The sequence below is a fragment of the Oncorhynchus masou genome, chromosome 29 (genome assembly GCF_036934945.1).
Source record: "Oncorhynchus masou masou isolate Uvic2021 chromosome 29, UVic_Omas_1.1, whole genome shotgun sequence".
Taxonomy (NCBI): domain Eukaryota; kingdom Metazoa; phylum Chordata; class Actinopteri; order Salmoniformes; family Salmonidae; genus Oncorhynchus; species Oncorhynchus masou.
The window spans coordinates 25,088,082-25,100,478 of record NC_088240.1 but is presented as its reverse complement, the minus strand read 5'-3'; the positions used below and the strand labels follow the sequence as shown (position 1 = coordinate 25,100,478).

General features: G+C 41.2%; 2 protein-coding genes across 2 annotated transcripts in view; both read right to left on the bottom strand.

Annotated features, from left to right (window-relative positions):
- The window catches only part of LOC135519251 (interleukin-1 receptor type 1-like), a 35,474-nt gene extending 30,387 nt beyond the window's left edge, over positions 1–5,087 (bottom strand). Inside the window, exon 1 of the mRNA XM_064944377.1 lies at positions 4,800–5,087. The gene's annotated coding sequence lies outside the window, so the exon portion shown is untranslated. The remainder of the gene's footprint in view (positions 1–4,799) is intronic.
- An 886-nt stretch (positions 5,088–5,973) lies between these two features.
- LOC135521142 (interleukin-1 receptor type 2) lies at positions 5,974–12,397 on the bottom strand. The gene is made up of 10 exons (XM_064947077.1): positions 12,140–12,397; positions 10,593–10,680; positions 8,473–8,740; positions 8,065–8,236; positions 7,752–7,929; positions 7,444–7,536; positions 7,176–7,241; positions 6,935–7,070; positions 6,704–6,849; positions 5,974–6,287 (listed from the first exon to the last, which is right to left on the bottom strand). The coding sequence occupies exons 1-10, from the start codon at positions 12,266–12,268 to the stop codon at positions 6,127–6,129; spliced, it is 1,437 nt and encodes a 478-aa protein (XP_064803149.1). The 5' UTR covers positions 12,269–12,397; the 3' UTR covers positions 5,974–6,126.

Genomic DNA, 12,397 nt, shown 5'->3' with positions numbered 1-12,397 from the left:
AACAAGTCACATAATAAATTACATGGACTCACTCTGTGAAAGAATAGGGGTTGACATACAACATCTCAAAGGCCTCTCAGTCAAGTATTGAATTTCAAGCACAGATTCAACTGCAAAGACCAGGGAGCTTTTCAAAAGCCTCATAAAGAAGGGCAGTGATTGGTAGATGGGTAACAATAACAAATCAGACATTGAATATCTCTTTAAGCATGGTCAAGTTGAATAATTACAGTATGCTGTGGGTTACAGTGCCTTCAGAAAGTATTCACACCCCTTGACTTTTTTCACATTTTGTTGTGTTACAGCCTGAATTTAAAATAGATTAAACTGTGATTTAGGTCACTGGCCTACACACAATACCCCATAATGTCAAAGTGGAATTATGTTTTCAGACATCTTTACAAATTAATAAAAAATGAAAAGCTGAAATATCTTGAGTCAATAACTATTCAACACCTTTGTTATGGCAAGCCTAAATAAGTTCAGGAGTAAAGATTTGCCTAACAACTCACATAATAATTTGCATGGACTCACTGTGGCAATAATAGTGTTTAAGATCATTTTTTATTACCTTTATTTTACTAGGCAAGTCAGTTAAGAACAAATTCTTATTTTCAATGATAGCCTAGGAACAGTGGGTTAACTGCCTGTTCAGGGGCAGAACGACAGATTTGTACCTTGTCAGCTCGGGGATTTGAACTTGCAACCTTTCGGTTACTAGTTCAACGCTCTAACCACTAGGCTACCCTGCCGCCCCATTTTGAATGACTACCTGATCTTTGTACCCCACAGTGGTGGAAAAAGTACCCAATTTTCATACATTCTAGTAAAAGTAAAGATACCTTAAAAGAAAATTACTCAAGTAAAAGTAAAAGTCACCCAGTAAAATACTACTTGAGAAAAGTCTAAAACAATTTGGTTTAAATGTACTTAAGTATCAAAAGTAAAAGTATTAATCATTTAAAATATCTTATATTAAGCAAAACAGACAACACCATTTTCTTGTTTTTTAAATGTACTGATAGCCAGGGTCACAGTTCAACACTCAGACATAATTTACAAATTAAGCATTTGTGTTTATTGAGTCTGCTAGATCAGAGGCAGTAGGGATGACCAGGAATGTTCTCTTGATAAGTGTGTGAATTAGACAATTCCTGTCCTGCTAAGCATTCAAAATGTAATGAGTACTTTTGGGTGTCAGGGAAAATGTAAGGAGTAAAAAGTACATTATTTTCTTTAGAATTGTAGTGGAGTAAAAGTAAAAGTTGTAAAAAATATATAAATAGTTAAGTAAAGTACAGATATCCCAAAAAACGACGTAAGTAGTACTTAGAAGTATTTTTACTTGAGTACGCACTGGTGCACCACTGGTACCCCACACATACAATCATCTGTAAGGACCCTCAGTCAAGCAGTGAATTTCAAACACAGATTCAACCACAAAGACCAGGGAGGTTTTCTAGTGGCTCGCAAAGAAGGGAACCTATTGTTAGACATTAAATTAGACATTGAATATCCTTTTGAACAATATTAATTTAACTTTGGATGGTGTATCAATATACCCAATCACTACAAAACACCCAGTCCTTCCTAACTCAGTTGCTGTAGAGGAAGGAAACCACTAAGGGATTTCACCATGAATTACAGAGTTTAATGGCTATGATAGAAAATTGAGAATGGATCAACAACATTGTAGTTACTCCACAATACTAACTTAAATGACAGAGTGAAAAGAAGGAAGCCTGTACCAAATAAAAATACCACTCTTCATATTTTCAAGCATGGTGGTAGTTTCATCATGTTATGGGTATGCTTGTCATCAACAAGGACTAGGGATTTTTTTTAGGATAAAAAGAAAGGATCTAAAATCAAATCTAGAGTCGGCTTTCTATTCCGCAACAAAGCCTCCTTCACTCACGCCACCAAACTTACCCTAGTAAAACTGACTATCTTACCGATCCTCGACTTCGGCGATGTCATCTACAAAATAGCTTCCAACACTCTACTCAGCAAACTGGATGCAGTTTATAACAGTGTTATCCGTTTTGTTACTAAAGCACTGTATACCACCTACCACTACGACCTGCATGCTCTAGTCGGCTGGCCCTCGCTACATATTCGTCACCAGACCCACTGGCTCCGGGTCATCTACAAGTCCATGCTAGGTAAAGCTCCGCCTTATCTCAGTTCACTGGTCACGATGGCAACACCCACCCGTAGCATGCACTCCAGCAGGTGTATCTCACTGATCATCCCTAAAGCCAACACCTCATTTGGCCGCCTTTCGTTCCAGTTCTCTGCTGCCTGTGACTGGAACGAATTGCAAAAATCGCTGAAGTTGGAGACTTTTATCTCCCTCACCAATTTCAAACATCTGCTATCTGAGCAGCTAACCGATCGCTGCAGCTGTACATAGTCTATCGGTAAATAGCCCACCCAATTTTACCTACCTCATCCCCATACTGTTTTTATTTATTTACTTTTCTGCTCTTTTGCACACCAATGCATGACCATGTATTTGCACTACCTGTACATGACCATCTGATCATTTATCACTCCAGTGTTAATCTGCAAAATTGTAATTATTCGCCTACCTCCTCATGCCTTTTGCACACAATGTATATAGACTCTCTTTTTTTCTACTGTGTTATTGACTTGTTAATTGTTTACTCCATGTGTAACTCTGTGTTGTCTGTTCACACTGCTATGCTTTATCTTGACCAGGTCGCAGTTGCAAATGAGAACTTGTTCTCAACTAGCCTACCTGGTTAAAAATAAAGGTGAAATAAAGACAGATTGAAAAGGGAATACAAATATACAAAATACAAATATTCCAAAACATGCATCTTGTATGCAACACGGCACTAAGGTAATACTGCAAAAAACACAGAAATTGAATACACTTTTTGTGGTATGAGTATGAGGTATGAGTTTTTCAGGATTAAAAGAAACGGATGGAGCTAAGCAGAAGAGGAAAACCTGCTTCAGTCTACTTTACACCAGCGACTGGGAGATTAATTCACCTTTCAGCAGGACAATAACCTACAACACAAGGTGGCTGAAGTGTGACTTTAAGGAAGGTGTCTCAGGTTGACAAAGACGATGCTGCGGGTTGTTTTCTTTTTTATGTTTCTTTTTTACCCCCTTTTCTCCCCAATTTCTTGGTATCCAATTGGAAGTTACAGTCTTGTCTCATCACTGCAACTCTAGTAAGGACTCGGGAGAGGCGAAGGTCGAGAGCCGTGCGTCCTCCGAAACACAACCTGGAAGCCAGCCGCATTATTGTGTCTGGGGAAACACCGTACACCTGGCAACCGTGTTAGCGTGCACTGCGCCCGGCCCGCCACAGGAGTCGCTAGTGCACAATGGGACAAGGACATCCCTAACCTGGACAACACTGGGCCAACTGTGCACCGTCCCATGGGTCTTCCGGTCACAGCCAGCTGTGACAGAGTCTGGACTTGAACCCAGAATCTCTAGTGGCACAGCTAGCACTTCGATGCAGTGCCTTCGACCACTGTGCCACTCGGGAGGCCAATGCAGGGTGTTTTCTTGTGGTTTGAAACAACTTTAGCTGGATTTTCCCCATTGGATGTGAGAATCCCCAGTTCTAGCCTCACAGAGGTACATGTGTGAGTCAGTATGACACCCCTGCCCTTTAAGGGGCCCTTCCCTTCTTCTGTCCTGGAGCCAGGAAGTGTCTTCTACCTCTCACAGAGGCTCACAGCAACAGATGCACTTCTTGGAACTTCAAGGCCTATCGTGCAGTCACAAACCCACAGGTTCACACAGACACTCGCTCAAACACACACACAGATGCACACAGACCACAGACATGCATAAACACTCACATGCACACTGACACACACTGACCCACACACATCCGGTCACATCTGCTCCTGCTACACCCTCTGGTGTTCATCTGGTGTCTTCTTAACCTGCAGTTACTCCCCCAGTACACTCTCTCTCTCTCTCGCTCTCTCTGTGTGTGTGTGTGGAGACGGGTGTGCTGGAGTCAGAGCAAATCCCTTCCCAGCTGCAACTCATTCCATAATCAAGACCTCTACAAATACTTTGTCCTGCCACTTCCACTCTGCCAGATCGTAATCTCTGCTCAGTCCGTTATTATTCTAGCCATTTATGATTACTCAAGATCCTGTTACTCTGCTGTGCCTGTTTCCCTGCCTGACACCGTTTATCCTCTCATTGCAGTTACCACTCTGTCTCTGTCTCCTGTTCCACATCTCACCACCCAACTACCTTGCTCTGGGTTTTACTCACCACCACTACCTTGGATTCCCCTCAGGATCTGTTTACCCTTTTCTACTCAGCCAACTCCACCTCAGTCTCCACATCTGTTTTTTCTGGAGCACATCCGAGCTTCCCCGGATCTGCACTCCATATCTCTATGTGTAACAATAAATGTATTGGTTCATTTCCTCATCTGAGTCTGCTCTTGGGTTCCCCGGTGTCGCACCGCTTAACATACACACACTGTGGTAAGTACTTGGACGGGGGGGGGGAATGCAACCACCAATTTACCCTCATTCTCTTCTCTCATTTTGGTTTGATTTTACATAGCATTGCTGCCCTCAAGGAAGAAAGTCCAACCTAAATGTTATAAAAACCAACACAAACAATTTCAACCAACCACAGATAAGATACTGCATAAATACATTGAAAACACTATACATGGACACACTATGTAACACCACCAGAAAAGAGAGCGACATATTGATTGATCTGTGCCAAGGTATCCCTCCCTATCCGTCTGACACAGAGCGGAAAAGTTTGCATACCTGAAGTTTAGTTCTGGTTCCACGCCTTATCCGAACAGCTTGAAGTCCATGTCACATTCCTTTTCTATTAAACAGACTTCTCCATGTACTTTGTCTAGTAAACGACTGTAAAAACACCATCTTCAATTTTAACCTAAAGGCTATATTGAAGAATATACATTTAAAAAAGCATCAGGCATGCCCAAAAACACTGTTTTCCCAAACAGAAGTTCTTCTGTAGTCTGGGAGTGTTTCTGGGCTGAATGTGTAACAATTTCCTCTGGATCTTAAGAAACCTTTCTGCTCAAAAGCAAAGAATGCAGCGTTGTGCAACACGGCAGGGAGGGACTTGGAATCTGGCATGATTCCACCAAGAAGGGGAGACACCCACCTATCTGTGTGTTATTTGTTATATTGCTAGTATAAAACTATAGGCACATAGAAACGTAGAGGGAGGGAAAGAGAACAATAGACAGAAAGCAGGGTAAATCTCATTCCTTTCCTTCTTGCTGTAGAAAATTACCTCCAACTGTTAACCACAGCATGACTCAAGTCAGAATCTTTTGTGATTGACTTCACACAGAGAATATATTGAGTGTGAGTCTAATCACCTTGTAATGTATCACCATCTAGTGGCATCTTAGCAAAGGTATATAATAAACTGGATTGTTCAAGCCCTGAATGCTGATTGGCTGACAGCCATGGTATATCAGACCGTATACCATGGGTATGACAAAACATGTATTTTTACTGCTGTAATTATGTTGGTAACCAGTTTATAATAGCAATAAGGCACCTCTGTGGTTTGTGATATATGGCCAATATACCATGGCTAAAGGCTGTGTCCAGGCACTCCACGTTGTGTTGTGCTAAAGAACAGCCCTTAGCCGTGGTATATTGGTCATATACCACACCCCCTCGGGCCTTATTGCTTAACCATAACATGGTTGAAGGGGTCTCATTTCATTCCACCAAAAATAATCATACAAAAATAATTATTGTCATATATGTAGGCCTATATGCTAAAATATAATTTTGTGATACTTCTTACTACCTTGGAATCCCTGTGTGACTGTTGCTGTTGTGGTTCACGGGTCACCGATGAACAGGAGTGAATGCTCTTATAGCCTACCAGAACCTTCTGTCGTTGTCACCTCAGCTCCTTATTCTTTATCAGAAATGGATCACGTTCATATAAAAATAAAATATTTTATTTTTGATATTCATTCAAAAATATGTTTAATAACAATAATACATTGTATACATTCTGTTTAAAGTAAGTCAACTTTTGTATACACTGTGTAACAAAACAACAGAAAAATAGCCATCGATATCACTTGAGAGGTGTTTATGTGGAGCTAAAAGTAGAGCTGAAGGTGCTGTTCTGTCGAGCCAGGAAGTAGTCAGCCTTTCCTCTGGGTTTTAGGAGGAGGTAAAGGAAGACAGAGACCACAGTCAGGAAACAAACAGACCCTGCTACACCCACCATCAGCCATGTGGACCTGTGGTCTGAGAAAGGGAGAGAGCGAATGAAACACACACATTTCATGGCTTGCTTTGAGTTTCAATCAAATAATCAATGGTACATTTAAGAAATAAGGCCTGAGGAGGTGTGGTATATGGCCAATATACCATGGCTAAGGGCTGTTCTTATGCACGACGCAACGCGGAGTCCCTGGATACAGCCATTAGCCGTGCGTGGCGTATTGCCCATATACCACAAACTCCTGAGGTGCCTTATAGAAACTGGTTACCAATGTAATTAGAGCAGTAAACAAGTAATTTTGTGTCAAACCTGTGGTATATTGTCTGATATACCACATGCTTTCAGCCAATCAACATCCAGGACCCAAATTGCCTGGTTTAAAATTATCAATATGTACAGGTCTAGTGCATGTATCATATGTTAGTTGAGATGGGCCTACCTTCGACTCTGAACTGTGCAATGACCTCCTGTCTTCCTCCCTGGTTTTGAGTGACACACTTCAGCTCTGCCCTTGTATCCTCATCACACAGCTCAATGATGTACAGATTCACCTCAACATAACAACCCCCAGCCACTGTGGTTACCCTGGGAACAAAGCAATAATCTTCATTGAGCTTACTTGCACATTATATGTGTACACAATTAAAGAGACTCATGCAATATGTATTACCTTCTCTGACTCATCAGAGCCCGTCCACCAAGGTTGGACGAATCCAATGAATGGCCGTCCACCAACCATGTGACCATTGTGGCGTCCGCTGATTGGCTCCCTGTGAAAACCTGGCAGGATATCTCCAAAACAGAGCCTGGATGTGGTTAGATAGAGGTGGTACAGTTAGAATACTGATCCAAGCCAAAATCAAAACATAGGTTTTCAAGTTAAACAGAGTATGCATATGTGATTCACCCACCCAATGTACTTTCAAAGATTGTTCCATTGGCAGGGGACACAATCTTGGGGGACACAACTGCTGGGGCTACAAAAGGAAAGAAACAGGCATTAGACAAAGCCAGGACCAAGACTAATACACTAGCCTAAGCATAAGTACACGATCAACAACATAAAGGGATACACACTAAGTAAGCAATTTATGCTTTTGAAGAGGTGAATTGGTCAAAAATAGAAAGTACTGTTATTGACATTTCTTTTCTGAGCTGCATAACGATAGATCCACTCACATTCCACAGTGCTGAGACCAGGGTTAGGGGTTAGGGTTGTGTCTGGGTCAAAGATGGGCCTGGTGGTCTGAATGTAGGGAACTGGGTCAGGCACTGGAGAGAGAGAGGTCCACAGAACACACCACCATTACAACACTTAGTAGACCAATACAGCCGCACATAAGTCAGGAGCATAGTAACTGTCAAAATGGTGGATTAAAAATATTGAGCAAATGATGGGACAACTATGGAGAGGCATTCACAGGATTCAGTCAGTGGTTTCTCAGATAAAGCCATCAAACTGTTGTCGTGCTACTATGGTATTCCACCTTTTACATTGAGGTTAATGGTCCTGCTGACTGTGTACTGGAGGTTGTTGACGTGGACTCTAAGCTGACAGGTGTAGAGGCCCTGGTCTGCTGGCCTCACGTCTGAGATGAGGATCACGTCTTGTCTCTGTCTTTGGTAGCGCCCACTGCCAACAGGAAGCACTGTCGGGCTGGAGTCCTATGTGAATGGAAACAGTTGAGTGAGGAAAACTCCAGACATGCTTTAGGTAGATGGTTCATAGCTAGACGCACAAACGACAAAACAAACCATAAAGGAAGTCTGCAATAAAGGTAGCCTATTGTTTGCACACACCTTATACCACTCTATTTCGTCAGTCCTGTTGAAGTCCTTTAAATGAGGACATCTGATTGACAATTTTTTACCCACGGGTGTAGAGATGGGATAAGACAACTTCTCAATATCAGTTTGCTTGGTCTCATAAACTTGTAGAGTGATGCTTCCAATTACACATAATGTGTCATTTCTGAAAATGACAGAAGAAAAAGCAATACATATTAAGCACTGATACCACAGGATATAGCCTGTGCATAGGATATGTTAGATATTTCATGACATTGTCCATGTCAAAATATAATAAAGTGTTCAACTGACAGACATCAATATACAACAGGTAGACATATTTACATACTGTACATACTACAGTAAAAGTAAGGAACTAAAGGGAAAGCCTTATGCAAATGGCTGTGACGATTTATCTACCTGTAGATGCAGGAGTACTCTCCGGAGTCAGAAGTTCGAGCTGGGAGGAGCCATAGCTGTCGCTTACGCTGCAGGACCCGCCCCTCTTTCCCCTCGTCAGGGTCAATGCCCTCCGTCCCATTTTCCTTGGCGATGACATAGGTGTAACCCGCCTTAGCCTGGGAGAATCGTTTGTAGAGGACCCTGTCGAACACAACGCAGCTTAGGACCACCGCTTCACCCTGCACACGGAACACCTCTGGCTCTGGAGACACCCTGAAACAGCCATCTGGGGAAACACATCAGTTACCATCAATAAATGTATACATACAGTGCCTTCGGAAAGTATTCAGACCCCTTGACTTTTTCCAGTTTCTTGGCAATTTCTCGCATGGAATAGTCTTCATTTCTCAGAACAAGATTAGACTGACAAGATCCAGAAGAAAGTCCTTTGTTTCTGGCCATTTTGAGCCTGTAATCAAACCCATAAATACTGATGCTACACATACTCAACTAGTCTAAAGAAGGCCAGTTGTATTGCTTCTTTAATCAAGACAACAGTTTTCAGCGGTGCTAACATAATTGCAAGGGTTTTCTAATGATCAATTAGCCTTTTAAAATGAAAAACTTGGATTAGCTAACACAACGTGCCATTGGAACACAGGGGTGATGCTTGCTGATAATGGGCCTCTGTATGCCTATATAGATATTCCATTTTCTTTTTAAATCAGCCATTTCCAGCTACAATAGTCACTTACAACATTAATAATGTCTACACTGTATTTCTGATCAATTCAATGTTATTTTAATGGACAAAAAAATGTGCTTTCCTTTTAAAGACAAGGACATTTCTAAGTGACCCCAAACTTTTGAACAGTAGTATTTAAAAAAACAAAAAACAGAAATACCTTATTTACATAAGTATTCAGACCCTTTTCTATGAGACTCGAAACTGAGCTCATGTGCATTTTGTTTCCATTGATCATCCTTGACATGTTTCTACAACTTCATTGGAGTTCATCTGTGGTAAATTCAATTGAATGGACATTATTTGGAAAGGCACATACTATATAAGGTCCCACAGATGACAGTGCATATCAGAGCAAAAACCAAGCTATGAGGTCGAAGGAATTGTCCGTAGAGCTCCGAGACAGGATTGTGTCGAGGCACAGATCTGGGGAAGGGTACCAAACCATGTCTGCAGCATTGAAGGTCACTGAGAACACAGTGGCCTCCATCATTCTTAAATTGAAGAAGTTTGGAACCACCAACACTCTTCCTAGTCATGTCAGCCCGCTTGGAGTTCGCCAAAAGGCACCTAGAGACTTTCAGACCATGAGAAACAAGATTCTCTGGTCTGATGAAACCAAGATTTTGGCCTGAATGCCAAGCATCACATCTGGAGGAAACCTGGCATCATCCCTACAGCGCAGCATGGTGGTGGCAGCATCACGCATTGGTGATTTTTTTCAGCAGCAGGGACTGGAAGACTCGTCAAGATCAAGACAAAGATCAACGGAGCAAAGTACAGACAGATCCTTGAAAACCTGAACGCTCAGAACCTCAGATTAGCGGCAAAGGTTCACCTTCCAACAGGACAAGCACACAGCCAAGACAACGCAGGAGAGGCTTCGGGACAAGTCTCTGAATGTCCTTGAGTGGCCCAGCCAGAGCCCGGACTTGAACCCAATCGAACATCTCTGGAGAGACTTGAAAATAGCTGTGCAGCAACCCTCCCCATTCAACCTCACAGAGCTTGAGGTGAACTGCAGAGAATGGGACAAACTCCCCAAATACAGGTGTGCCAAGCTTGAGTAAAGGGTCTGAATACTTATGTAAATGTAACATTTCCATTTTTTTTAATTAAAAATTAGCAAACATTTCTAAAAACCTGTTTTTGATTTGTCATTATGGGGTAATGTGTGTAGATTGATACAAAAAAATGTCTCATACATTTTAAAATAAGGCTGTAACCTAACATAATGTGGAAAAGGTCAAGGGGTCTGAATACTTTTCCGGAGGCACTATACATTCTTAGGAATAAGTCATAGACCAGTCACATTCATATATAGACGCAAATGTGCGAGAGAGAGAGAGAGAGAGAGCGAGAAAGAGAGACAGATACACACACACACACTTACCTATCATAGGTAGCGGAGGTAGTCGTAGTCCACAGGCAGAGCGAGCGATGAACAATGCCGAGAGCAGATTGAGGATAACCATGGCATCCTGGAGGAATAAGAACATATGTGTAGACCTTGCATCCAAAGTGTTGTTATAATCACATGCTAAATGTGTAATGTTGGAGTGTGTCTGTGAGATCAGGAGAGACACTTTTCACTTGTCTTAAAAATGTAATGTGACATAAAATCCTTTTTGACACACCCACACAGACAGAAGTCGCTGACAAAGGGGTAGCTCTGACGAAAAACAGAACTCCGAGGGTGAAACCCGATATCTATCTATACTGCTGGAAGTTATTTAAAAAAGTGTGTTGTCAAAGTTTCAGTTCAGTAAATGATATAATAGCAAATGTTCAGCAGGAATGTGATTTGATATAATTCTGAAGTCAGATGATCTAGTAGAAGAGTACCTGCTCTCTGCTTCTCATGGAGAGACTAATAATATCAGTAATATACATATATTCTAGAGCTGCACCCAGGTAGACATGGTCTAATATAAATACACAGTGTACAAAACATTACAAACACCTTCATATTCAGTTTGCCTTTAGAACAGTCTCAATTCGTTGGGGCATGGACTCTACAAGGTGTCGAAAGCATTCTGCAGGGATGCTGGCCCATGTTGACTCCAATGCTTCCCACAGTTGTGTCAATATATATTGCATCTTGCCCATTCACCCTCTGAATGCCACATATTAACAATACGTCTGCAGGCTTAAAAATCATTATTTAACCTGTCTCCTCCCCTTCATCTACACTGATTGAAGTGGATTTAACAAGTGACATCAATAAAGGATCATAGCTTCCACCTGGATTCACCTGGTCAGTCTATTTAATGTGTTGTACATTCGGTGTATATTGTAATGTAAAACTATTGAATATAGTGAGACAAGTCTTCACAGCAAATATCTCACTACACTAATAAAAACAACAGCAGAACAAACTAAAAGTTGAAATCAATATAGTATTGATGTATAGCATTGACAAAAGACAATTAAATATCTACCTACTATTCCCTAGTCTAAAATTCCTCAGGTGTTCTTTATTCTAAAGTTCCTAAAGTTGTCTTTATTCTAAAGTTCCTAAAGTTGTCTTTATTCTCAAGTTCCTAAAGTTGTCTTTATTCTAAATTCCTAAAGTTGTCTTTATTCTAAAGTTCCTAAAATTGTCTTTATTCTAAATTCCTAAAGTTGTCTTTATTCTAAAGTTCCTAAAGTTGTCTTTATTCTAAAGTTCCTAAAGTGTTCTTTATTCTAAAGTTCCTAAAGTTGTCTTTATTCTCAAGTTCCTAAAGTTGTCTTTATTCTAAATTCCTAAAGTTGTCTTTATTCTAAAGTTCCTAAAGTGTTCTTTATTCTAAAGTTCCTAAGGTGTTCCTTATTCTAAAGTTCCTAAGGTGTTCCTTATTCTAAAGTTCCTAAGGTGTTCCTTATTCTAAAGCGCTAACCCCAGCTTGCTCTATGTACTTCACACAGTTTCCACTACTGAATTGAATCGGTACTCACGTTTGCCCAGGTGACCATGATGGTGACAGTGATGAGGTAGTGACAGTGGCTCTGTTCCAGTAAATCCACACCACCAGAGTTAAGAAGACGCAGTGGACCTCTGAGTGTGACATGTTCCTTCTTATACATATGTGACTGTCAGTCAAGACAAGCTGCTTCCGGGAAACTCTAATTGTTAAGATTTCCCTCCCAGCGTAGAAATTTCTGACGTTTCCCAATAAAATGGACAGCTCAGCTCATGATGAAGACATCTCACCA

What these genes read in the sequence shown, in the direction of transcription:
- LOC135521142 (XM_064947077.1), bottom strand. Translation starts at nt 12,268, where the DNA reads ATGTATAAGAAGGAACATGTCACACTCAGAGGTCCACTGCGTCTTCTT. An exon ending in ACCTCCGCTACCTATGATAG is followed by an intron (nt 8,741 to 10,592) that starts GTAAGTGTGTGT and finishes GTGTTTCCCCAG; the next exon opens with ATGGCTGTTTCAGGGTGTCT. An exon ending in TGCACAGTTCAGAGTCGAAG is followed by an intron (nt 6,288 to 6,703) that starts GTAGGCCCATCT and finishes TCCCTTTCTCAG; the next exon opens with ACCACAGGTCCACATGGCTG.